General features: G+C 34.4%; 1 protein-coding gene across 1 annotated transcript in view; it reads right to left on the reverse strand.

Annotated features, from left to right (window-relative positions):
• Positions 1–3,178: 3,178 nt before the first annotated feature.
• Positions 3,179–26,836, reverse strand: part of GALNT5 (polypeptide N-acetylgalactosaminyltransferase 5) — a 59,196-nt gene continuing 35,538 nt past the window's right edge. Inside the window, exons 6-10 of the mRNA XM_051986355.1 lie at positions 21,330–21,447; positions 19,978–20,301; positions 14,277–14,357; positions 12,041–12,202; positions 3,179–4,106 (exon numbers count right to left, since the gene is read on the reverse strand). Coding sequence (XP_051842315.1) covers positions 3,966–4,106; positions 12,041–12,202; positions 14,277–14,357; positions 19,978–20,301; positions 21,330–21,447 — 826 coding nt within the window. The 3' untranslated portion in view covers positions 3,179–3,965. The remainder of the gene's footprint in view (positions 4,107–12,040; positions 12,203–14,276; positions 14,358–19,977; positions 20,302–21,329; positions 21,448–26,836) is intronic.

A 26,836-nucleotide genomic window follows, 5' to 3' on the forward strand; every position in this document is an offset into this window, starting at 1 on the left:
TGGAAAGTGCCATCTGTATCCAGAGAGAGAACTATGGAGACTGAATATGGATCAAAATTTAGTATTTTCCCATTTTTTTTTTTGTTGCTGTTGCCTGAATGTTGTTTTTTTTCTCATGTGTTTTTCCCTTTTGATTTATTTTTCTTGCACATGACAAATATGAAAATATATTTAGAAGAACTGCACCTATATTGGAATATTTGTTGCCTTGGAAAAAGGAGGAGGGAAGAGAGGAAGAAAAATTTAAAACACAAGGTTTTGTGAAGGTGAATGTTGAAAAGTATCTTTGAATGTATTTGGAAAAATAAAATGCTATTATAGTCAAAAAGAGAAATCATTTGTAATTTTAGAGAGAATAATTTTTGTTGAATGAAAAAGTTCAGAAATTAGATTACTAAGTATTAAAGAAGAAAATAAGAGAGGAAGTTGAAGCACTTGTGTAGATACCTTTCTCAGGAGTTTAATGGAGAAGACAGAAGACATATATGTCAGGAACTACCAGGGGTAGTCTGATGAAAGAAGGGTCTTTGTTCTTTTTTTTAGGATGAAAAATAAATAAGTACATTGGCATAGTTATGACTCTGGGTTCAGATGCCTATGTATATTAGGAAGAAGACTGACAGAAATGGGGAGAGAGGATGGCTGAGCATCAGAGTTAGAGCATCTATTGCAGAACATAAAAGGGAATGGGATCATTGGTGCTTGTAGAGAGATTGGCAATGGTTATGGAAAAGCATTGCCTCTTCATCTGAAACAAGACTGAAGGAGGAAGCAATTGGGGAAGATGTGTGAGTGATGCAAGGCAGGAAGGAGGGAAAAGAGGGACAACTCTATGGAAGGCCTTAATTTTTTTAAGTGAATATAATAGAAGTTCCTCAAGAGAGAGGAAGATGATATAATGGGAGGTTTGAGGAGAGACAATATTTGGAACAGCAGTTGAGGAGTGGAATAAACAATTAGCTAATGAAAAGCAGAATGTTTGCCTTAAGTAATGAAGACTCGGTTGTTGTTAGTTAACATAAATTTATAGGATCCATTCCTCATCTTTGTGGATTCTCACACCATGACTTCTTTTTCTAATTTTTTTTTTCCTAGCTGCTCCCTTCATGTGTTGTCTTATCTATAATAATAAAAGCTCCTTCAGGATAAGAACTGTCTTGATAGAACTCCTGAGCAAGAATGGAACAAAAAATTTTCTTTAGGATATAAAGTATATGAAAAAAACAAATATAACATGTATTTTTTAAAAAATCCCCTACAGCATTTTCAGTTTGAACTTTGATATATCTTTGTGTGATAGATATGCTAATGTGAAGTCAGGAATAAGTCTACAATGACTAAAGATTCCTTTGTACAAAATGTCCAAACATCTTAGTCTGTGTTTCCTGTTGGTACCATTATCATAATTCAAGTCCTTCTGAAAATGAAGTGGAATTTTCTTCGAAAAGTCTGCTTTTGAATATGAAATAAATTTCTATAGACTGAAACAATAATAATAGCTTGAAACATTTCACAGTTGACTTGAGGTGGCCCAGTGACATGAGGCACCCAGACAGCATGTTCCTTTTGGTCAGTAACTCAGAGACTCTTTTGGTGACTGGCATACACTTTCTCCATATGGCTTTGTGTTTTGAGATGAGTTTCTTATTTTTCAGTCCTTGTCTGTGATTTCATCTGATGTCAATTATTTAAACAAAGTGTTCCATGAAGTACTGAGGAAGCTGACTTTTCTGACCAACTTTGCCTTGACACTTGTGTGCAGCAATTTTAAAAAGTGAGTCAGATCTAAAGATGAGTTTTACAATCAATTCAGCTTGCATGGGAGTTCTATCATCTGAACCCAGAGTCTTAACTACAATTTTTTGTGCCCTCAACAAATACTATAAGAGTGAGAAAAAGGGATAGACAAAGAGGATAGATAGGCAGAGAGCAGGGAAACATCCCAGATTCTCTTCTGGTAGATTATTATTTCAACTATTCTTGCTAATTAAGTGGAAAGCTTGTTGTTTCTATGCTGCCAACAGACAGTAAGCATTTATAAATTCAGTGCTGGGGATATAACTCAAGTTGTCCCACCCTAGTTATGTCTCTGATTAAAACAATGGCAAAGCATCATCAGTCTAAGTCTAGTTTTCCCTATACCTCCTAAAACTTTATGTAACTTATAGAAATTTTGACATGATAATTTATAGTGTAGTCCTACCAAGGGTATAATTCTCATAGGGAAGTAGTGTGTACAGAGTATTGGATCTGGCTCTATCAACTAATTTTTGACAATGGGCAGTTCAACTGCCTTTTCTGAACCTCGGGTACATCATCAGTAAAACAGAAAGACTGAATTCCAAGTCCTTTTCTTTGATCATAGAATATGGAGGGGATAGGTATTTGGGGATAAAGAGAATGCACATGCACATATTGAGAGGACAAAAAGAAAGCATATATACTAGATTTCTCTTTAAGTATGTTAGAAATGTACCATGTGTTACTATGTCCATGGAGGACATAATTTAATCTATAATTACTCTAAGTTGCTCTACAATGGAGTTTTACTCTCTGTTATAGTTGCTATTTTACTGGCTTCAGGCACAGTTGGATTTTCTGTCTATTTTAAGATTTATATGTTTTACTCTGATTTTAAAACTTTACTATTCCTGTAGATTTTGATTTTGCATCAAAAAGTACAGATTTTTTGGTAATCCATACACAATCCAGGACTACCTGAGAAGTTCAGAAACTCAATTTTGAACAAATAAGTAGTTCACTTGTTATTAGCCTTATCAATATCTCCCAAGCAAGTATTTTTCTCCCATAAGCTCATGAATTTTCTTTATCTGCTTCCTGGATGATGATTAAGACATTCTTTTCCTTCTTATTCCCTGTACTCCATATGCATTATGGATTTTAAAGAGTCCATTATTCCTCATCCTTTTGTGTTTTTGTGAGTCATATTGAATTTCCAACTTGAGAGGATTTTTCAAGATTTTGGGGAGGAATTTTATTTTTATTTTTGATAAAAGACCCTTTTTCCTTTTAGAGTTCTATTTTCTTTTTCCCTTTATTTCAGGTCTCTCCCCACTCCTTACCATGATGCTATAATTTATTTTGATTTTATGCCTGAAATTCTTATTTTTAAAATATGTTGTAATCCGATGTGGAATCATAGTCCTGGAAGTGGATAGGTCTTCTAAATGTTCTTTTTAATTCTTATTGTGAGAAATTTAGTTCTTTTAAATTTTAATTCTTTTAAATCCATACTAGGCAAAAGAGCTGTGATCATGGCCACACATATCCAAGTGAAATTTGAAGGACAAAGAGAAGTAGGAGATCGGTTAAACATTTGAAGATCCCTTCTTTGCCAATAGTATCATAGAATCATGATCTAAGAAAGGATCATGCAAAGCTAACCAGTCCACTTGCTTTCACACAAAACCACTTTTAAAGTATCTCAGATTGACATAAACATCTGAAGTCATCCTAGCCAGAGAAACTCAGGTGATAAACCAATTTTTGTTTGAGATAAGAAAGGCAGTCAGAAGTGAAAAGTAGGCTAATATTAATAATCTTTGGTTATCATCAAAGGCCCTTACAGTACTACCAAGATCACCAAATAATTTCTCACAGAACCATGGATTTCCTTCACAGTCAATTCTAGTCAAATCTAATCATGCACCAGTCTTCTGGAGAAAGTTTGTAGGGGGCAGATGATGAAGTTTTAGCGAGATTGAGTGAGAAAGGCATATTCAGTGTTGTGAAATATTGAAGAAAGGCCCTGGTTCAAAGTTGGAAAACAGTCCCCTGAGTTACCATTAAGTCACATAATACCATCTTGATGTAGCTTAGACTTTCTCAAATGTCGTTAGTGTTGAAATCACCACTGTATAATGTGACATTATTGTCTAGTATCTAGTATCTAGTGATCTTCACTAGTTGAGAACTTCATGATTTGGCTCTGATTATATCCCTCCTCAGCCTACGTAGTATTTTTCAAATTTCCATTTCTGATATGGATTCATGGAATCACAAACAGCTGCCTTTAGGGTCTTTCCAGAAAGGTTTGCCTCCAAGCACCTTAGCTGCTTCCAGTGTTCAAGAATAAGATGATCCATCTAAAGAGAAAAGTGGATATAGGAATGAGTCACTAAATTCAGTTCAGCAGTCAACATTTACATGGAACTAGAACAATGAAAACAACAAGTAATGAATTTTATCATTCCTAAATATTTCCCCTAGCAATTATTCACATGCTAATTGCGTGGTCTTAAAAAAATTTTATAAAAAACTGCAATTTCTCTTTATCTTGAATCTAAGCTAACTCACCTTTGTCATGTTAAATGAGAAATAAAAGCGATTTTTTTTGTTGGTGTGAATGATAGTTTCTTAAAAAAATTATCATAAATGAGATCTCCTACATAGAAAATATGGCAAGATCCATTAGTAGATGGCAACAAAGAAGAAGCTGTTAATTTGCAAATTAAATCCATGCATTAGGTTTCTATTTATAAAATGCTAAAATATTAATTTTTTTTTAAATCATGGTATAATGGAAGGTGCTATAGTTGTAGATTCAGAAGACCTGGGTTCAAATCTCTTCTCTGGCACTACCTTACAAATCCCTTCCTTTGGGCCTCAGGTTCTGTCCACATCTGTAAAATGAAGGAACTGGATTAAATGGTGTCTGAAGTTTCTTCAAGTCTATATCTAATACTTATTGGTATTTGAATTAGTATGTTTATATCACAATCTACATGCCATCTTCATGAAACAGGTCTGATAGGACAGAGGTTTATATTATCTAGTGAAATCTCTTCTTAAATATAGTAAATAATCTACCCAGTCCTTGCCTTTGGATTTATGCTTTTCAGATTATAACTATCTCTCAATTATCCACAACAATTACAAGTGGAATCCAAAGGTGCTCTTATTTGGTTTTGAAATAATCTGTAATATTTTATTCAAATTTACCTCCTTAATTATGTCTTTTAAAAATAAGTAACATAATTAATTTGTATTATCTGAGTATATACTGGCTGACATTGGGATGGAAAAGGAAGGAAGTGATGTGGGAATGTATTAATTGAAGAAGTTAGTCAATGATAAAAAGAAAATCCTCATGGACAATCCAATGGGATGTCCCACATATTGATATTTAAGAACTGATTGTCCAAGTATTTCTCACTTTACTAACACTCAATTTGTGCACAACCCACGCACATTTTCAGGGTGGGAAGGAAACCTGAGCATAGTGCTCCAATGACTTTTGTGGAGACAACTTCAGCTTTTGATCCATAATTCACAACAACCCAGTGATGGACAGAGATGGCTTCTTTTTGCTGCCTTACAATGGTGCCTTCTTTTATACCATGTGATGGAGTTATTAAGTTAAAAATGCTCAGGATCTTATGGCCTGATAGAGCCTTGCCCCTAAATGCCAATGAAAACAATTGTGTCTTTGGCATTCTTCTATGGAACTAAAGGAGAAAAAATTCCTAATGAAAACAATTTTGTTTTTGGCTTTCCTATCTGCAACTTAAGGAAAATTGTTCTATTAGAAACACAATTCTAAATGGTCATTAAGAACAGGTGCAATAGAATTATACTTTCGGGTAATCATGTGCTAAGATGGGCCTTTGTGGGCTTGTTTGGAAATAGAAGTAGTGTGGAAGAGAAAGGCAGCATGATGTAGTGAATTACTTAGAAGAGGGAAGACTTCACATCCTGCCTTAGATACTTCCCAACTGTACGACTTGGTTGAGTCCTGCTTTCACATCTGTAGAAAGAGGAGTCTGGACCCCATTACCTCTATGATCTCCTTCTGTTCTAAACCAATGATCCTATCATAACCATCATTTACAGCATTGATTTTTTTTTATAAGGAGATATAATCTGGGGACTAAAATATCCCATATCAATAGGATCTTTTGGAACATAATCTGGACAGGAGTTAGTGACTGTTCACCTTCCACAACAATTTGCCATCATTTATTCTTGACTTTTCATGGGGTGAGAGGACATTTTTTTATCCTTCAGAGAAGAAGCTATGACCTCTCCCAAAATGTCACTTTTTTCACAGTGAGTCACTGGAAGCAGAGTGAAATTGTAACAGGCTCTTTGTAGGTATATTTTTGAAAGTACCTAACAGAAACTTCATCAGGGTCAATGACCTTTTACAAACAATGTACCAAGGTTATGACTCCTTTCCTTGTAGTGTGAGAGGGTAGTGGAGGGAGCTGCTGCTCATGCTCTAGCTTTTAGGATTACATAGCTTACTAAAGGTCACATGTCACTGAGTGAATTCATACTATCACTGAGTTTTTGAGGGATTGTTTGCTTTGTTATTCAGTTCAACTTTACTGTGTCAGCTATCAAAACCTCACTCTGTTCTAGTTCCTGGTTTGTTTTATTGGAATTTGGCTTGGGGTTTTCAGTATGAAAATTTGTTTCCTTGATTTGATCTTCATGTTAGGGAGAGGGAAACTACTAATTCTTATAATATAATGATGTCCCTTTAGTGTGCTATTATTATAGGTGTATTTTAAGTAGAAATAAGATGATCAAAAGGCATTTGCCAAATGTCCAGAAAATTGTTTAAGTTTTTAAAATTTTAAATGTCATGTGGACAGAATTTTAAAAATGTTTCCAAGTTTTTCTAAGTAAGTTAGAGGGGGAAAGGGAGAGAGGGAAGGAAGGAGAGAAGGAAGAAGGGGAAAGGGAGGAAGAAAGGGAAGGAGAGGAAAGGAGAAAGGAGGACGGGAAGGAAGAAGAGAGGAAGGGAGGAAAAAAGGGAGGGAAGAGAGAGAGTCGAAGGGAGCCCTTCTTTATATGTCGGAGTGACACATTATACATACTCTCAGAGCAATGACTAGGGTAGGGTAAGAGAATTTTGCCTCAGGTTTTTTAAATTTAGAGGACACAAACATTTAACACATGTACTTTTTCAGGAATTAGAAACATTTGCTTACTGACTAGAAGCCAAGTACCTAGCTGGCAAAAACAATTAGTTAAAATAAGAAGCTACTAAACTATCACATTATTAATAACATTAACCTGTGAACCAGGATAGAAACTAATTGTTGTTCCTATTCAAGTTCTAGATACTTTTAACTTTACTTAATGAATTCAAAAGATGTCATAAAGATCTATTCATGTTGCTTACCCCAGGCACCAAAATTCGTAGTTATAGTCCTGATGTATATAGTCATTTCATGGCCTTATATTTTAGAGGAAGAAGGATATTTTTTGGAATTCTATTCCAGACCATGAATACATTGTATTTTTATTAATGGAATAATATAAAAATGAAAGGAAGAAGAAAGTAAAGTGCCAAGATATAGAATCTTATTGAAACATTCATGCTACCATCAGGTAGGCTTTGGGGGAATTTTTTTTTTTTTTTTATAAAAAAGGATCCTCAGATTCAAAAAGATTGGGAACTGTCTTAAAAAATCCCCAATCCATAAGTCTATCAATTATGTCATAAAAGCAAAAGAGGTTAATTTGACATGAACTGTTTTTGATGAAACTATTCTGATGACCACCAATTCCATTTCTAAATGTGCACAAACCATCCTTTTAATAACATTTGAGAATTTTGCCAGGATTTGAAGTTAAGTTTACCAACTTGTATTGTGAAAACTCTGACCCTGCCCCTTTTTTGAAAACTAGGAATTTATCTAATTTTTTGTCCTATAGCACCTATCATGTACTCTTTGGTTTTTCAGACAGTGGTTCAGCAATCCCATCTGCCAGTCCTAGCTGTAATTTCTATGAGCTATGTGGTTTTATTTCACTGAAGATAGTTACTTGTTTTCTTGATTTCTCCTCAATTACTTGGATTTCACCTGCCTATTAGCCTTTTTTGTTATTGTTCTATCCCTTCCCAACCAAAGATCATTCCTTTTGGCAAAGAGAACTAAAATGAGTTAAATAATTCTGTCTTCTTTCAATTATCCAGTATAAATCATCTTATTTCTCTTTCACTACACATACTTAGCCTAGAGTCTGGTAAATAGTAAGTGATTAATAAATGTCTGCTGATTGATTGATATTCTTCCTTTCATCTTCCTCTTGCCCCAAACATAACTTTAAAAAAATCACAGGATCCATGTTAGGATTGAGTTCTGTTCCCCAAATTCTTCATTTATTTCTACCCTCTCTCTTGATGGTCTAGAGTACACTCACATGACAGTATCACTTTAGTTTTTCTTTTCTTTTCATTTTCCTTCCCCTCTTTTTTTTTTCTTTTCCCCCCCTTCTTTGCCCTTCACATAAATACTGTTGGCTATACATATACATATACATATATATATATATATATATATATATATATATATATATATATATATATATATATATATATACATACATATATACACACACACACACACACACACACACACACATATTGCTCTAGTTCCTGGATTTGCCCATGTAATTGTATATTTTTAAGGGTGTAGTGATGAATATCCATGACATCCTTTATCTATTCTATTTCTATCTAATGGAGAACATTCTTTCATAGCAACATTCCAATCTTGACTCCTATCGCAACACTCAAAACCCTAAGACACTGAATTTATTTCCTTGCATTAGGGATCTCTAGTTCACCTTACATATTATACAATTAAATTTATTGGCAAAGAGACATTACAGGTCAGGGGTTTTATTACTGGCTATAGATTTTATAACTGGCTGTCTTGTTTGATATTGTCTCCTGCAAATTAGTGGTTCTATCCACCAATATCATTCTTCCAAATTCTATATTCTACCTGCTACTCTTTATGACATCTAACTTGGAAAATATATATGACCAGTTTTTTTTCCCTTCCTTTTTTAGTTTGAAGACTTCAGATTCACAAGACCCCTGTTAATTATATTTCACCTCTGGTCAAGAATTAAGCATTCCTATATTTTAAGCTTTAATCCAGAAATATTTCAGACATCAGTTTACCCAACTTTTCACTTTCTACCTTTCTCTTATGAAGCCCCTTATTTTAATTGGAAGCAATGATTAAAATGCCATCTATACTTCTAAAATACTCAGTTTCATGCTTAGAATAATTCTTGGTGCCTTCTGGAATTATCATTCATGCCCACATGAATCACCAGAAGTGGGTAGTGGTTGTCAGTTTTGACAAGTCTTGGGAGGTTCTCAGTCATATTCTGGATACATTGCCCAAATACAGTAGATATCTCAATATTTTTTGGTCAGATTAACCAGTATATAATTTTATATCCTCAGAAGGGAGTTACCACTCAAAGCTATTATTGCTTTTTGCTTTGACCAATAAAAGATTATCCCTTTTTTATGGCTCCTGTGAATCCACATTATTCTTCGGACTATAAGAAGCTGTTTCAAAGGGTCTAATTTCTTCCTCTTGGAAAAACTTGATACCTAGTATTTAGTTCCAAGCATTCTGTAGCCTTTCTCCCCATTGCTTCACTCACATTATTCCACCCTTAACCTCCTGACACAGATAAAAACTTCTTTCTGCTTCTTCAGCTCCTTTTATTATCTTTGCTTTACATTGAAGCATTTCTTTTATTTTTCCAGGAGCCTTTCATTTTTTTCAGTTTACTTAAAGAAGGGAAAGACATTATCCATCTTTTTTACTTCCTTCTCCAGAGAAGAGATTTATTTGCACTTTGTGCAAAATATCTATTATTTGGTACAGGGCAAAAGCAAGAATACTCCCATGTCTAAAAGTAATTGCAAAATTTCCTTTGCATTATATACATGATGGAAGTGAGATCATTAGTATCTTATAATTCTTTCTGGTAGCTCTCATAGACAACTCTTATGGCAAACTGATCATTTGCCCTACTTTTTTGCTATGTTGGGGAATCTGTGAGGCTTTTTATACATTTCAGTAAATTTCTTGTTATATGTTTTTTGACCACAGTTTTCTGACCAATGACTTTTTCAAGGTCACATAGCTAGATACTTGAACTTTATTTGTTCTTGTCCTCTTTCCATTAAATCGGTGGTTCTTAACCTCTTTTTCTGTCATGGACTTCTGGCATTCTGATAAAAACTGTGAACTCTTTTTCAGGTTTTAAATGCAGAAAATAAAATGTATAAGATTACAAAGGAAATCACTTATGATGAAAAGAGTTGTAATTTTTTTCCATACAAGATCTCAGACCTCCTAAAATCTATCCACAGATTTTAGGGGGTTCCAGTGACCCCATATTAAGAACATTTGTATTAGGTAGTCTCCTTTCTTTCATCAGTGAATTTGGAACAAAGATTTGAAAACATAAAATCTGTGCTTGAGCAAAAGAAGGTTTTGAAAAAGGTAAGTGCCTTAGAATGTTCAGTCCTATTTGAAGGTATCCTAAATCATGTTTCTTATTTCTTTGGATCGCCAAAAGTTCCGTGTATTTTCAAATATCTTTTACTGTTATCCTGCCATGACACCTGAAATCCTTGCAACTTGTAAATATTTTTGCCAGCTTTCTAGCGAGAGATACATTTTTAAGCCTCTATGAAACAAACAATTTCAAGTACACACAATTTTTCTAACATCCTATTAAGCTAAAATGGCTCAGCTTATATATTAGCAGGGTTTCATTTGTCTGATTAGTACTTTTTGTCACCCTCACATAGAGCAGAGTCTTAAGTGAAAAGAAGACCACTTTCTATCTTCCCCTAGCTTCCCTTGTATGATATCCCATCAGTCCAGGACAATATTCTTTATACCTTTTCTTATTTTAACCCTAATCCTCTACTCCTTCTGTTCTGTATTCTGTTTCCTTACAGCCCTTGTCGGTTTTAGGCAAGAAGGATGTTGATGGACAAACTACATGAAATAATACCTAATAATGAACTACTGAAACAAAATAATACCAAATTTTATGGAAGATTGTATGATACAGTATGGAGAACACAGAATTAGAAGTCAGAATACCTAGACTCTAGTTCTGATTTAGCCATTAACTAGTTATCTAATTGATTAGCTAGGTACTTAATTATTCAGTTTCTCTTTGAGCCTCAGTTTTTCATCTGTAAAATGAGAGAATTGAATTAGATGATCCTTGAAGTACCATATATTTCTCAAATTCTATATAAGATGGTTTTTGAAATAAGAGAAAATCAGGAATAGATTTGTCCAGCTATAGTATGCCATCACAGTAGACAGCTGGAAGATTTTGTTAATAGAATGACTGCTTGGCAAAGGCATCAAAAGAGTGGGTGAGTACCAAAGACAAATTTTTCCAATACACAAGTCTTTTCTAGAGCTGGTCCTGGACTTCTCTATCTTCAGGAAAGCCTTACCCACAGGGAAAGAGATGGCTGCTTACAAATGTGATTTAAGAAACCTCATCTTTGCTTTATAGCCTTCATCTCCTCCCAGATAAAAGTCTTGAAATTCCAACACTAAGTATCATTTCTTTGATTCATAACTTTGTCTCTTGTTATAATGCAATTTCTCCTAGAAGAAATAAAATGTGGAACCTGACCAGTTATTTATATTTATACTTACTGTGGATGTATACATATAATATTTCTCAGTAAGAGAAAGGTAGGGGAGAGCATGAGAGTCCTAGATACAAGAGGATATCTATATAAGAATAAGGATAGCAAAGATTATGAGAGCAGAGATTAGCCAACCCCACTTAGTTCCCAGTTTAGTATAGAGCAGGCTCCTGAGTGTTTTAGTTTATCCAAACACTGCCTAAGACATCATCTCAGAAGAGGTGAGGCCTTCATTCCAGTCTATAGGCCTCAATATCAGTATTGCTATTAACTAAGAGAAACAGCTCTTGGAAACAAAGATGATGACAGCGGTGTGACTGATAGAACCCGACTGCAACTGGAATAATGGGTTTTCTGTGAAGAAGTAAAAGGGAGGGGGAAAAGGACTAAGGCAACCATTAAAAATGTATATATTTGCCTCTCTCCATGAATCTTTACAGAACCTCCATTATAACAAATGAATGTAAACCACATGATTTAGGAAGCTTACAATAGTATTCTATATTTGATTTTATTGAAAGCTGAACAAACTTTAAAAAAAATAGGCATAATAATTCTACTTACCTGTTCGGGATGAAGGACTCCTATCAATTTATGTAACCATTTCAGCCTTTTGTTTCTGTTATCACAAGGGTACAGGCTTAGGTCTCCTACAACAGGGCCAGGCCCTAAGCACCTGTCTCCCTGTTTAATAAGTTTTAACCAAGTGTAGTTGAAGTTTTGAGACTGTGGAAATAATTAGGGGAATATCATCAGCAACAATCACCATTACTAGAAAGTTTGTTTTGTTCCCCTACCCATTCATGCAACTAATTTCTATTTGCAGCTTGGTACCATAAAGGCAAGTCCTATTAAATGTTTATACCATCTATGAAATTTCCAAGGCTGGATTCTTCCCCAATCTCTCCATTTCAACCAAGTATTCCATTACCTATGTGGTATGTGTTAGGGAACAGTACCAGTTTAAAGAAATATAGTCCTGGGCTAGAAGCTCATCTTTTCAATTCTGATTATAAGTTTTACCTGCCACTTGCCTGTCCAAATTATTAGGACCCTGACTTGTGTTAATTTGCATGGCTAGGAAGGGATGTATTTACATGTTATAGACTCCGACTGCTCCAGCTCTAGCAGCCCATGACTCTAAAATAGACCAGTGGCTAGCTGCTTCCAAAGCTTTATTTACTCTTCTGTATGCTTCAAAGAATTTCATTCAGGGAGCTATCTATCTCAATAGGTTTTGTGGTGTGAGCAAGAAGAGGAACTATCTAGTAAGCCTCTAGTTAATGGTAAAAGGGCATTGTTCTGAGTTGCGTGGACAGAAATAAAGGGAATTTTGGATGATGTGAGTCCAACATATTTGTGGGATTTCCATGACCTAATAATGAACTACCTAAACAAAATAATCCCAAATTTTATGGATATAAATATATACTCTTGATTTTGTTGCTGCTGGAATATAGAAAATAGGTTAGTTCATCAAGAATTGCATTGAGTCAATCATGATTACAAAAAACTTCCTCCTTTACTTTGATAAGCAAGTTACTTGTAAACTGCTTGCTCTGGTTTCTTATCCCTTCTGTCCCCTTCTCAGATCACCCTTCCAAGCCATTCCCTCTCCTTATCCTCACTCAAATACCAAATTCCAAGAACAACCTCCCCTAAATTGCAAGAAGACTCCAATTAGAGCAGAAAGATTATAACCCAAGGCCTTTCTTTTCCAGATTCTGTGAAGAGTAATTTGTAGCCAGGTAAAGATCTTCATTTTAGAAATGAGAATAGGTTTAGCCTTACATAGGAATTTTTCATCACAGAGCAAGTGCCATAAGCTCAGAGAAAATGGTTCAAACTGCACCCTCAGGTGAATGAGGTAGGATGGGGAGTCAAAGGAATCAGAATTCCTTTGGGATATCAGAAAGATATAAGAAAGTAGCTCATTCTAACCATCTGGCAGCATCTTATTTTAATTGATTTATTTTGCTAATTTGGTGTTAAACTGGTTTCTCTTAAAGGCCAGTTGTCAGGTCCTTCAGTGCTGTGGAGAAAAGCTCCAATCATTCCATATGAGTCTCTGTTCTGGGCATAGGTAACAATGCTGAAAATCTAAGCACTCTTTCTAGATAAAAATCTGAGAGGAGCTATATTGGAAATAGAAATAATTGGTCTAGAAATCTTGTATTGGGAAATTATTTTCATATGGTTGGAGTCAAAAAAACCTAAAGTCCTCATTTCACCCTTGTTTCTTCTTCCCCTTTCTACTTGTGGGTCAAGTCTGATTCTAGTTTAATCCCAGTCAGCTGTTCATTCTGTTTACTTGGTAACATAAAGCAGAATTTTTATTGACTGCCCTAGCAGACTGTACTGGGGATAGGGAAAAGAGGTCATTCAAAGTTATCACTCAGAATCAAGAGGGTGCTTGACCTTTCTCCAACCTATTTTTCATTTGGTAAAGTTTATAGTAGGGGATTCCCACCATGACTCAGATCCTGGGATTTCCTTAATGTTTCTTAGGCAAGGGCATGGAGGGGATTCAGAACTCTCTCTCCAGTTCCTCTGAACCACTCACCTTCTACGTCAGTGGCTGGGACATGGTATTTTCTCACATGCTGAGAGACCACTTAGAACCCGGAGATGTGATCAAAATGACTATAACCTTTTGACACTGGCCACAGGCTTGCTGTATATATACATAGTTCCTTTGGTGTATAGAAAGCCAATGATTCATTTCTTGAAATGAGGGAAGGACCATAGTCTTAACCCATCAGTTTCAGTAAGCATTATAGAAAACCCCATTACAACATACCTTGCTACCACCATCACACTCTTCCAGAACAGCTGTGGTGTTCTCAAGAGAAATGCATTTTCCCAAGGCTTCATTAATTATCTGAAAAACAAAACTTAATTATGAATTTGGAAAAATCAAACGAGACTAGAGTATAGACATGTGAGGGCCACAAGATAACACCTGGAGTATAACCTGGTAAGGAAGCTAACAGGTAGCTAAGTGAATTGTTTAGTGCTATATGTTTTGACTTAGCAGAGATGTAATATAATCTAACCAAAATACAGCTGCAGTCTGTCAACTTTAACTTGATGATTTGGTCTCAGAGCCTTCAAACTTTTTTCCAAAGCTTTTAATTAACTCTTGCCTGAGATGTGGAAGAGAGCATAAGCAAAAGACAGGATGGAAAATGAATTTTTCAACCTAGGTATTATCTTTGACTCTTAATTATCTCTCACTCCTCATGTGGAAGGGAAATTGCTAAGGAAATTTCTCCTTTGAAACATTTCTCTCATATTCTTTTCCATCTCTTGATCCTGCCACCACCCTGATATAGGTCCTCATCTCCTCGGGTTGAAGTAGTCCACTGTTCAGCCTGCCACAAGCTTCTTCCCACTCCAACCTATCCGCCATTCAGCTGCCAAAGTGATTTTCCTAAAGTGGTCTAACTTATTCAGTAACCAGGATCAAATTCTCTGATGCTTATAATCTTTCAAAATCAAGTTTTTCCCATACCTTTCAGGTGTTTTTTTATACCACAGCACCCTTATATCTCCCCTTCCTCCACATTCTGGCCTTCTAGTTGTACCCCAAACAAAGCACCATTTGGCTCTCAGCATTTTCAATAGCTGTCTGCCATACCTTGCTCTTTCTCCTCAATTGTCCCTTCTACTTTCCCCAATTCCTAGCTAAAATTCTAGCTCATTCTATGGGAAGCTTTTCCCAATATCTCTTAATTCTAGGACTTACCCTTTTTGTGCATAGCTGTTTGCAAGTTGTCTCTCTCTTTAGACTGTCAACTCCTCTAGGACAGGGATTGTCTTTTGGCTTTCTTTTCTAAGCCCAGCATTGGGCACAAAATAGGTGCTTATCAAATACTTCTTGCCTGTCTACTCCATGGAATTGTTGTGAGAATGAAATGAAACAGCATTTGTAAAGCACTTCGCTAACCCTAAAGTGCTTTATAAATTTGGGTTAAGCATGATCATTTCTGAAGTGGGGGGGGGCGGGAAGAGGGTAATGATATAGTACAAAAAGTCCTGGATTTAGAATTGGAATGCCAGCAGTGCTACAGGAATTTGGACAAGTCAGTTAATCTAATCTGAGTCTTAATTACTTCATCTGTGTTATTTTCATGCCTAATTTTCCATGAGACATACTATATGTTGTCTTTGAGAGTAGGGACTGTCTTTTGCCTTCTTTTGCATCCTCTGTGTTTAGCATAGTACCTAGACTATATTAGGTACTTAGTAAATATTTATTGAGTACACAAATTTATTATGATTACATTCCTATTTTTGATTGTCACTTCCATCCCCACTCATTTATTATTATGTTATGTCTGAAACCTTAAGTACTAGAATTCCTAAGAATTTTACTTTCCTACTTTCCATTTTTCTGGCACCATTGGTGAGGAACCAATCAGATATGTCTGAGTAAAATCTTTGTCCCTACTGATAATTTCCCTATATTGTACAAAATTTTTTTGGACTCAAACTGGTTTATTTGGAGGTTAATTTTCTTAAGTTGGCTTAGCATTTTTGCAGGTTAGCTTGCAACCCTAAGATGATGGTCCTCTTATACACCTAATATAGTGCTTAATTTATTGTCCTATTTTGAGGTAGAAAAGATGTCAGCTATTAGGAAAAATGACCATATAGTATTAATGCTATGAAAAACAAGCTTAAAGAACTCCTTTATATGACCATCAATGATCCTCTTTTCAGTGCAGCCTGGGCTATTATATCCCAAAACTTGACCTAATATATTCTTCTTATACCAGATTCTAGTTGCTTCCCTTTTCACTATTCCTTGTTCACAGCTAGGTAATGTGCTAGACATGGAGATGAAAAGACCTGGCTTCAAATCCTGCTTCATTTAACTAGTTGGATGAGTTAGTTGATTTCTTTCAGTCTCTGTTTCTTCATCTGTAAATTGAGGAGTCTAGATATGATGACTCTGTTCAGCTTATTTTCTGCATTATTCCATCTCTTCACCTGCAATCTTGAACACATTGGGATGACTCTATTCTGGAGCTTATTCTTTTAATGACTGAGTCCTTAGTTGGGATTGCAATTTCTTAAGGAAGTCTAGTTATTTTCAACTAACTCTTTGGAAAACTCAGGGAGCAATCTTAACCTATTACAAATAGGATTTTTTTGAAAGGTTCAGTGACTTGCCCAAAGTTGGAGAGCTGGTATGAAATTTGATAGGACTTGTGAATATCAGTGCAGCAGTCTATCTAATATGCTTTTTATAGCGAGGAAGTATATTATAGTATAATGTGACATTTTCAGAGTATAATTCATGGATCACTAGGGGTCTCTGAGATCCTTTTAGAAAATCTGCATGGTCAAAAAGTATTTTCAGAATAATACTAAGATTTTATTTGCCTATTAAAATGCTCCTTTCTTTTCCAACTATATATCTATGTGAGGGTGGATTTTCTTCATATACTGCAACCAAAACTACATATCATGACAGATTGAATACAGAAGCAAATATGAAAATCCAACTGTTTTCTATTAAGCCAGATAGAAAAGATTTGCAGAAATGTGCAAAATAATTCCATTTTCTCACTGTTTTTTCTTTGTTTTAGAAAATATAATTATTTTTCATTGAAAAATCTTATTTGTATTAACATATAACAAGTTTATTATTTAAAAAATGAATTAATATACATTTTTAAATTGGGTGTTTTAATTTTTTAAGCAATAAATATTTATAAATATAATCAACATGAACAAAAGCTCTTAGGAAGGTCTCCAGTAATTTTTAAGAGCATAAAGAAGTCCTAAGGGCAAAAGTTTGAGAAATACAGGGATGGTACAAAGTGTCCTGGGTAAGGAAACTGTAGAACTGAGTATTAGTGCTGACATTTCCAGTAGTTATCTGTCTGATGTTTGGGGAATTAATTTTTCCTTTTTCAACTGCCTCATTTATAAGATGAGAAGATTTGATGAAATAACTGCTCAAGTCCCTTCTGACATTATAATTCTTTGACCATTCTTATATTTAGCCTTTAGATGAGCAGACTTGGGATATGTCTACATCTCCCAGGAGACAGAGAAATTATCGAGGCCTTTCTGTAAATTGGTTAACTTGTGAAATTTGGAGAAGGAATAGTAAGTTAATCTAAATTGAACCTATTGATTCATCAAAGTGTTGAGTAGGGCAAAGAAAATAAATAAATTAATTTCCTGGAAAATACATGAAATACGAAGTATACATAAAAATCTGATTATGAACACAGGATGATGAAAGGGATTTGGATTGTATTCTAATAAACCATAAATTGATAAAGCCAGGCTGGTACAGATTTACTTGAGTTTAGGATTAGAAGAAGGGGGAAATATTCTAGTTAAATTTAATTTAATTAATATTCTAGTTAAATTTAATTTAATTCCCCCACCTCTGAATTCCTTACCAGTAATTCTCTTAATTTCTTTGAGCTTCTGTTCCCTTGTCTCCAAAATGAGAACAATGATCTCACAGGACTGTTGTGAAGGGAAAAAAAAGCTTTGGAAACTTTTATGAAGTTAGAGAAATGGGAGTAGTTATTATTATTATTCAGCATGATTTTTCCAATTTTTTTCTATATTTGTAAGGGAAGGACAAAGAGATGAGAATAATTTGTTTTTTCTCTTGTTTTTATCTGAAGCTTAATTTAACCTTAATATTGCCCAAAAGAATCAAACACTCATCACTTTTCACCTATAAGTCTTAAGGGAAAAAAAAAAGCAAGCAAACACATCCATTGTAAATAGGATAGAGCTTCCTTATAATTCATCCCACATTATGAGTACTCAGTATAAACATTATTTCATAGAACCATTAAGTTTTGAATTCCAAAAGGAAACTTGAAGATCATACTGTTTAAACTTCTCAGCTTAAAGACCAAGAAAACTGAAGCCTAAAGGAAGGCTATTCACTTAGTGAAGAATCAGGACTAGTAAACAGATGTCTTAGGTAAGTAATCTTTCCAATTGTCAACATTTTGAACAGATATTAATACAAATTTTCCAATTCCTTTTCAATACTCAAAATTAGCAATCAAAACTAGCTATTTTACCTTAAGTATTTTTTTTTAATTGTATTCTTTAAAAACAGAAAAGGCTTCATTGGTTTTAACATCCTTGTTGATTGTCAAGAGGAAGAAGAATGTGGGAAATGAAGAATCTCTTTGCTTGGAATTTTTTAACTTAATAATAATCCTAGGTGAAGGTTGATGTTAGAAAACCATGGAAGATTAATATCAGGCTTAACGAAGAAATATAGATGTATCTCCTACCAGCCATGATCTTTACTTAGAGAAACCAGCACAATTAACAACCAGAGAAGATATTTCTGGGATAAATGTATATGGGAAAAAAGAAACTTAGAATCTGTTTTTTGAATGATTGTTTCATTTTTGTGATGTATGATTTTTATGTTCAGGAACCATTTCTAGTGAGACTGCTTGCTTAGAAAAAACATAGATCTTTAGTGTCCTCTGGTGGTGAAAGTCTGGTAATGTTCTTTCAGGAGATGCTGAAAACTAGAATTTTTGAATAGTGGATATTAAGTTCTTCACTTGGGGGAACCTTAAAAATTTGAAATCTGGTGCCATAGATTGTTTTAATATATATAGTGAGGAAAATATGAAAGTTATAGTTATGATCCATGAAGCTCTGGTTTGGCACCTGTTGGAAAATAATATGATTCTGGGGCTGTTTTGCAGCATTTTATTTGGTAAATGATCATTGAAATAACTGCTGGGATTTGACTTTGTTTCCTACAATATGGTGATTTTTTTCTTACAACAGAGCATCCATAAAACAGATTGAAACTGCAAGTCCTTAACAATCAGCTGCCTCCTATTTATTTTGTATATTCTTATATAGATATTTGCTGTCTTCCATATTTAGAATGCGGTCTTTTCAAGTGTAAGGATTATTTTCTTTTTGCCTCTCTATTCTCAGCGTCTGATACAGTTGGCTCGTAGGAGGAACTCAAAGGCTTGTTGATAGATACTCTATTAAGCTTTGGGCAGCTTTGGCACAGTGGATAGAGTGCCGGGCCTGGAGTCAAGAAGACTCATCTCCTAGAGTTCAAATCCAGCCTCAGACATTTACTACTGTGTAACCCTATGCAAGTCACTTAATCCTGTTTGCCTCAGTTTCCTCATCGGTAAAATGAGCTAGAGAAGGAAATAGCAAACTGCTTCAGTGTCTCTGCAAAGAAAACTCCAAATGGGTCACAAAAAATCAGATACAACTCGAATAACAAAACAACTACTTAACACTTCCTGGCTGTGTGACCCTGGGCAAGTCACTTAACCCCAATTGCCTCAGGAGGGAAAAAAAAAAAAGAAGAGGGAGAACTTACATGAAAGAAAATCATTAATCTATTTTCCAGCTATGAAAAGTACAATATTCTCTGGTATATACTCTATACCTTTTAGTAATCAGGACTAGACCATGTTTAAATACTGCAATGTGATCTTACTGTGATTAAAACTTACCACCCCGCTGGCTCTCACGATGGGAGCTTCAATGTCTGGGAAGACATTTTCTAGGTACCATTTGAAACTTTTGCACCCTAGTTTCTTCCGGAGTTCTCTTTGTTGAGTGAGGTTTCCAACATTCAGACTTTGGTCCAAAAGATGGTAACCATGGCCATAGAAAAGCTCTTTGTATTCATCTAACCAGACCTCAGCCACCCGAATCAAGTTCCTCTCTATGGTTTTAATCCTATTTTCGGGGAAGGAGTATGGATTGTCTTTCCTGAAGATGTGGCCCACTCGAGAACAGGGAATGATTTCAATTTCTCCTCCACACATCCACACCTAGGGTAGGGATGATAAAATGATATTATTTAGTGAATAAGCACATTGAAAAGGACAATGATTTAAAAACAATGTGTTCTCATGATATCATAATGAAATAGGAAATCAAAATTCCTAATAAAGACATACTTACTTATATCCTGAAAACATATGACAAGGTATTTTGTGTTGATTTTATACATTATAGAACAAAATCCCTGAGCATATAATTTTAATAAATATTTTGGTTATTTTTTAAAATAATTTTTCTTTTAAAGATTAAAATAACAATAGCTTCTGATTTTTCAAAATATATTCCAAGATAGTTTTAAACAGTTACTCTTGCAGAACTTTTTGTTCCAATTATTTTTCCCTCCCTCCTCCTCTCTCCCCTACTCTAGACAGCAAGCAATCCAATATAGGTTAAACATGTGCAATTCTTTTAAACATATTTCCACATTTAGATGATATATATTTCTTAAAAATGTATTTTTGGCTGCAATAAAACCTATAGGTTTAATTTTTAGTGTACAGATAGCTTTGGAGTATTATTATAATCTTATTCTTTGGGTTTGTATTAAATGGCCATTTTAGATATTTACCTAGGCATTCAATAGATCAATAACTCAAAACCCTTAACTGGCATTCAAGAGGTCTTACAGTAAGCAAAAAAATAAACAAATGAATTTTACTTTATAGCCTGCAGTTATATGTAGTATCCTGAATGGCATTTTGTATCATGCATTCATCTCAAAATATTTTATGCTTGTTGACAAAAATCTGTATTTTATTAATTTTTAAGATGCAGCCACTGAGACATAAGAAATGGAAGGGCTTTTCTAAAATTGGCTCATAGCAGTCAGCATTGCTCCCAATTTCCAACACACAAACATTAACCCTGGTTCAGGGTTCCTAATATGTTTTTGAAATGTGTTCTCCAGCAACCATTATCACTTTCAATAATACCAACAAAACAGAAGTAGGTAAAAATCTGCCAAAATAAAAAGAAAAAAAACTAAAAATAAAACCTGAGTCAGGTTTTATAGTACCTTAAATGAAAGTTCCATATTTTCACCACCCCAAACTTCAAGGCCAGAATCATATGTTCCAAGTTCAAAAAAATATTTTTTATCAATAGAAAATAATCCACCAGCCATGACTGGACACCTGAAAATGAAAGGACTAGTTTTAGACTTAAATTCTTTGGAAAATGAAGAAAATAGGCATCCTGGCAATAGTTACACTCAGAATAAAAACCTAATAATAAGTAATTGATACATAAATAAGTAATAAGTAATGAATCCATTTAAGACACCCTCTTCTGGTGGCAGATAGAATGGTCCTATTGCTTCCAGTATATATGTTGTCTTCAGTGCTTCTGACACTTGCTGTCAAGTTGAAGTGATGATTGGATGACGATAAGGATCTTGTGTTTGACCTTTATTTTGAGGGGGTTCTTAGTAGACATTAATTTGGTTCTTGTAGCTGGAAAATAGTAGTACTGATTTTCAAGTGTGACAACAGCAAGATCAATAATATTGAGTTCAAATTTATTCTAAAACACTAACTAGCTGTGTGACTCCAGATAAGTCAATTATCCTCAGTTTGCTTCAGTTTCCTTAACTATAAAATGGGAATGATAGTAGCACCTATCTTACAGAGTTGTAAAGATCAGATAAAAAATATTTGTAAAAAATTTTAAGGAGTTCTTAACTTAAAACTTAATAAAGGTCTATTGCCTCCTTCCTTCCTTTATCTACTAGCTGTAAAATTTTTAAATCACCTTTATCCTCCTATTGCTGAATCATTTGTATTTGCTTGTGGAAATGAAAGACTTAAGATGGCAACTTAGGACTAAGTCTACAAAGAAGTTTTTCTTAAGGAACCCAGATATCAGTGTAATAGATAGAAGGAAATGGTGTAGCCTATGTGACATCCATTATGAGCTTTAAAATTTTAACCTCATTTATGAGTCAATACAGTATAATATGAGGAGCCATTGTTTTGAAGTATCCCAACTTTCCTTTCTAAACAACTCTAAAATAATTCCTCAAATCAAATTTTGGTGCAGCAGAGCCAACAAAAAGTCAGAGAAAGACTTTTATTTTAGCCTAAGACAATTTAGGAGATTGGCAGGAGAAGTCTGACACTGGATTCGGGGTCAGCCCAGAACACTGAAAGATTATCAGAGATGGGCTTTGACAACATGTGTCAGCAGCACTGAAGGCAACACCATCAACAGCAGTTTTTGGAGCTCTTAGCCCAAAGAGAGTAAGAGAGGTGAAGAACTGCTCAGAAAGAAGTTCCAGGGACTGGGTGCTGCTGGGGCTGATTGACAAATCTATTACCCAAACACAGTTCTGCATTAAGTTTCCCAGGCAAAAAGGAGTTCTGATCAGTCACAATAAGACAGGGGCACAGGGGCCTCTGTAACAAAGGCAGAAAGAAGCACTAATACTTATACCTAGGGGGACAGGGAATGTGATCGTAGTTCCTGAATGAACAGGATTGCTAGCACTTGCTGGGAGTAAAACCATTTCTGGGGAATGGCCAGAACACAGATCAGGAGAGCAGTGACCACAGCTCTTTCACAATTATACAACCTTGGAAGACCCCAAAACATGCAGAATCCCAGAAGTAGATATGAAAATATCAATGCAAAAAAGCCTGAATCTTAAAACAGTGCCTCTCCACCTCAAATGAGCAGAGCTCAACTTTAACATGAAGTTCAAAGTCAAGAAACATGGTAGAAAAATGAGCAGGTAACAGAAAAGAACTTGGCCATAAAAATATTACAGTGGTAGGGAAGGCCAAGGTATAAACAAAGAACGCAACAATGTAAAAACAATGACAAGCAAAGCCTCAAAGAAGAATACTGATGGAACCCAAGCATGAAAAGAATTCCTGAAAAAATTAAAGAGATGAGTGATTGAGTAAATATTGAGAAAAAAATTAGAGTGATGCAAGATTATGAAAAGAGAATTGACATTTTTGTAAAATAGACACAAAAAATATTGAAGAAAACATCTTAAAAACATAATTGACCTAATGGTTTAAAAAAGGTTACAAAAATTCACCAAAGAAATAAACTCTAAAAAGCAGAATTGGCTCACTAGAAAAATACAAAAACTCAATAAAGAAAATAATTCCTTGAAATTTAGAATTTGGCAATCAGAAGCTAAGGATTCCATGTGACATCAAAGAAACAATAAAATAAAAAAGGAGAAAATGTGAAAAATATCATTAGAGAAACAATTGATCTGGAAAATGATAGAGGAAAGATAATTTAAGAACTATTGAACTACCTGAAGCCATAATTTTACACAAGGTCTTAAATATAATATTATAAGAAATTATAAAGAAAAACTGCTCAGGTACCTTGAATAGAGAGGATAAAATAGAAATTGAAAGAATATACTGATCATTTTCTGGAAGACATTCCAAAATGAAAACTCCCAGGAATACTACAGCCAATTCCAGAGCTCCCAGGTCAAGAAGAAAATACTTCAAGCAGCCAGAGAAAAATGATTCAAATATAGTAAAGCCACAGTCAGGATCACATAAGATTTAGTAATCTCCATGCTAAAGGAGTATGAGCTTAGAATATGATATTCTGGAGTGCAAGAATAAACTACCCAGCAAAACTGGGTATAATCTTTCAGAGGAAAAAATAGATATTTAATGAAATAGAGGATTTTCTAGCATTCTTGATGACCACAGCTGAATAGAAAATGTGATATTCAAACAAGATTCAACAGAAGCATGAAAAAGTAAACATGAAAAGAGTAATAATAAAGGACTCATTAAAGTTAAACTATTTACATTCCTATTTGGGAAGATGATAAAAGTAATTTTATGATTTTTATCATTATTAAATCAATCAGAAAGAGTTTACATAGATAGAAGGCAATTATTTTGGGATAATTTCTAAAAAAAAAGTAGGGGTAAGAAAGAGGAATACACTGAGAGAAGGGAAAAGAGAGAGATAAAATGGGGAAATTTCTCTCACATTAAAGAGGCTTCTAAGGAAGAGCTTATATAATGGAGAAGGAAGTGGGAAATTGGTAGGTAATGTTTGAATCTCTATCTCATCAAAACTGGTTCAAAGAGTTCAGAATATATATATGTATTCATATATATTCATACTCAGTTGCATTATATATATATACATATTTTTGCCCAACAGAGAAATAATAGGAGAAAGGGATAAGAGATATGGGGTGGGGATTATAAGTGGGAATATAGATTAAGGGAGGCAGTGGTCAGAGGCAAAACATTAAGGATAGGATGAAAAAAGAGCAAGGTAAATAGAAAAAACAGGATGGAAGGAAATACACAATAATCATAACTGTGAATGGGGATGTGATGACCTCACCCAAAAAACCATAAGTGGATATCAGTATGGATCCAGAGACTACAATCCAATAATACATTGTTTATAAGAGACACACAAAATAGAAAAACACAAAGTTTAAGGGCTGAAACAATATCTATTATGGTTCAGCTAAAGCAAAAAAAAAAAAAAAAAAAAGCAGAGGTAGCAGTTATGATCGCAGGTAAAGCAAAAGCAAAAACAGACCTACAGATATTCAGGGAAACTACAATTTGCTAACAGGTACCATTAACAATATAGTAGTATAAATTTTTTTACATCAAGTTTCCCTGAGAAAGTGCTCATGTAGCTAATGTCTGAGGTCAGATTTAACATAAGAAAGATTCTTCCCAACTTTAGACCTAGCATTTCATCCACTATACTACTTAGCTTCCCAGAAAATGTGAATTAAAAATCTGGCCTCAGACACTACATAGATGTGGGACTTTGGGTAACTTATCTAACCCTGTTTACCTTAGTTTTGTTATCTATAAAATTAGCTGGAGAAGGAAATAACAAACCACTCTAGTTTCTTTTCTAAGAAAACCCCAACAGGGATAATGAATAAAAACAACACCAATACTATTGTGCTACAAGAGATGAAGAGAGAAGTAGTTTCAGAAGGGAAAAAAAAAAAAACAAGGCAAGACTTATATGAGCTGATGCAAAATGAAATGAAAAGAACAAGATCACTGTGAATGGTAACAGCAATGTTGTAATGATGATCAACTGTGAAACACTTGGCTACTCTGATCAATAGAGTGATCCAAGGCAATTCCAAAAGACTCATGAATAAAAAATGCTATACACCATCAGAAAGAAAACTGATAAAATCTGAGTGCAAAATGAAGTATAATATTCTCACTTTAAATTTTTTGTGATATGGTTAATATAGAAATATATTTTACATGATTTCACATGTATGATTAATTGAAAAAACCTTGCTTTCTCAGTAAGTAGGGAAGAAGTGAGAGGGAGGGAAAGAATCTGGAATTCAAAATTTAAAGAGAAAAATATTTTAAACAAATGAATAATAAATTTTAAAAAATAACAAACAAACTTTAGCACCTTTCAAATACCTAAGAAGATTTAATCTTGTAGAGAAAATTATTTATCAGGACTTCCTCATTTTTCACAGACTGACAGATGTCAAATATCCATCCAAAAAATACAGACAGACCTTGAAATTTCCTAGGGAAGTCAACCAAGAAACTGTATTGGCACTAGACCATTATCACTGACTGAAATAGTCTCTTTCACACCTGGATAGAACATTGATTCATAAAATCTTAAGAACAACGTTTTTCAGAATTGTCAACACTCCAAACACTCATGCTTCCCAAGTTATATCTAACAAAAAGCTTTCAAAATACAGGATCTCAGAAAAGACTTAGTGGAATTTTAACCACTGAAGTTTAGGAAGAAAAACATTTAAGGTTTAGAACTGTACTAGGAGTATTGACACACCTCTCATTCAATCTTCTTCAAGGAGAGCAAAAATCATGTTGGAACCTGTTAGCTCAATTTGTCAAAGTACTGAACATAGTACCTGGCACATGGTGGGTTTTATATAAATGCTTATTTCTTTCCTCTTCTCCTACCAAGGTCTTTCAATGTATCCACAGAAGAGATGCTCACATTCTGACAGTTATTCCACTACAAACAATTCCTATTTTTTTCAACTTGTAAAATTGTGTGTAAAATATTGAATAAAAAATAATTACAGGATTAATAAATAGGAACAGTTGACTTAGATCTAAACTCTATCAAAAAATGAGAATGAATCAATAACAATAGTTATAGCCAGTATTTATAGTTTTAAGTTTATACTTTACAGGCATTATTTTCTTTTACTCCTCACTACAATCTACTACAGTTAGGTGCTATTATGCCCATTTTAAGGATGCTAAAACTAATACTTGAGGAACTAAAGTAATTTGCTGAGGGTTGTATGGCTAGTAGCAGTAAAAGAATATACTTATATAGCTATCTTCAGTTAAAAAATATTTCATGCATGTTATTTCATTCACTCTTCAATAACTTGATGAGGTAGGTAAAGCAGAAGTTATTGTTCTATTTTTACAGATGAAGTCACTGATGCTTAAAATGATTAAGTGGCCCAAACAAGTGGCAAAACTGGAGTTCTATCCAGTTCTTGTGCATTCAATCCCAGTGTTATTCCCA

This window comes from Antechinus flavipes, chromosome 3 (genome assembly GCF_016432865.1).
Source record: "Antechinus flavipes isolate AdamAnt ecotype Samford, QLD, Australia chromosome 3, AdamAnt_v2, whole genome shotgun sequence".
Taxonomy (NCBI): Eukaryota; Metazoa; Chordata; class Mammalia; order Dasyuromorphia; family Dasyuridae; genus Antechinus; species Antechinus flavipes.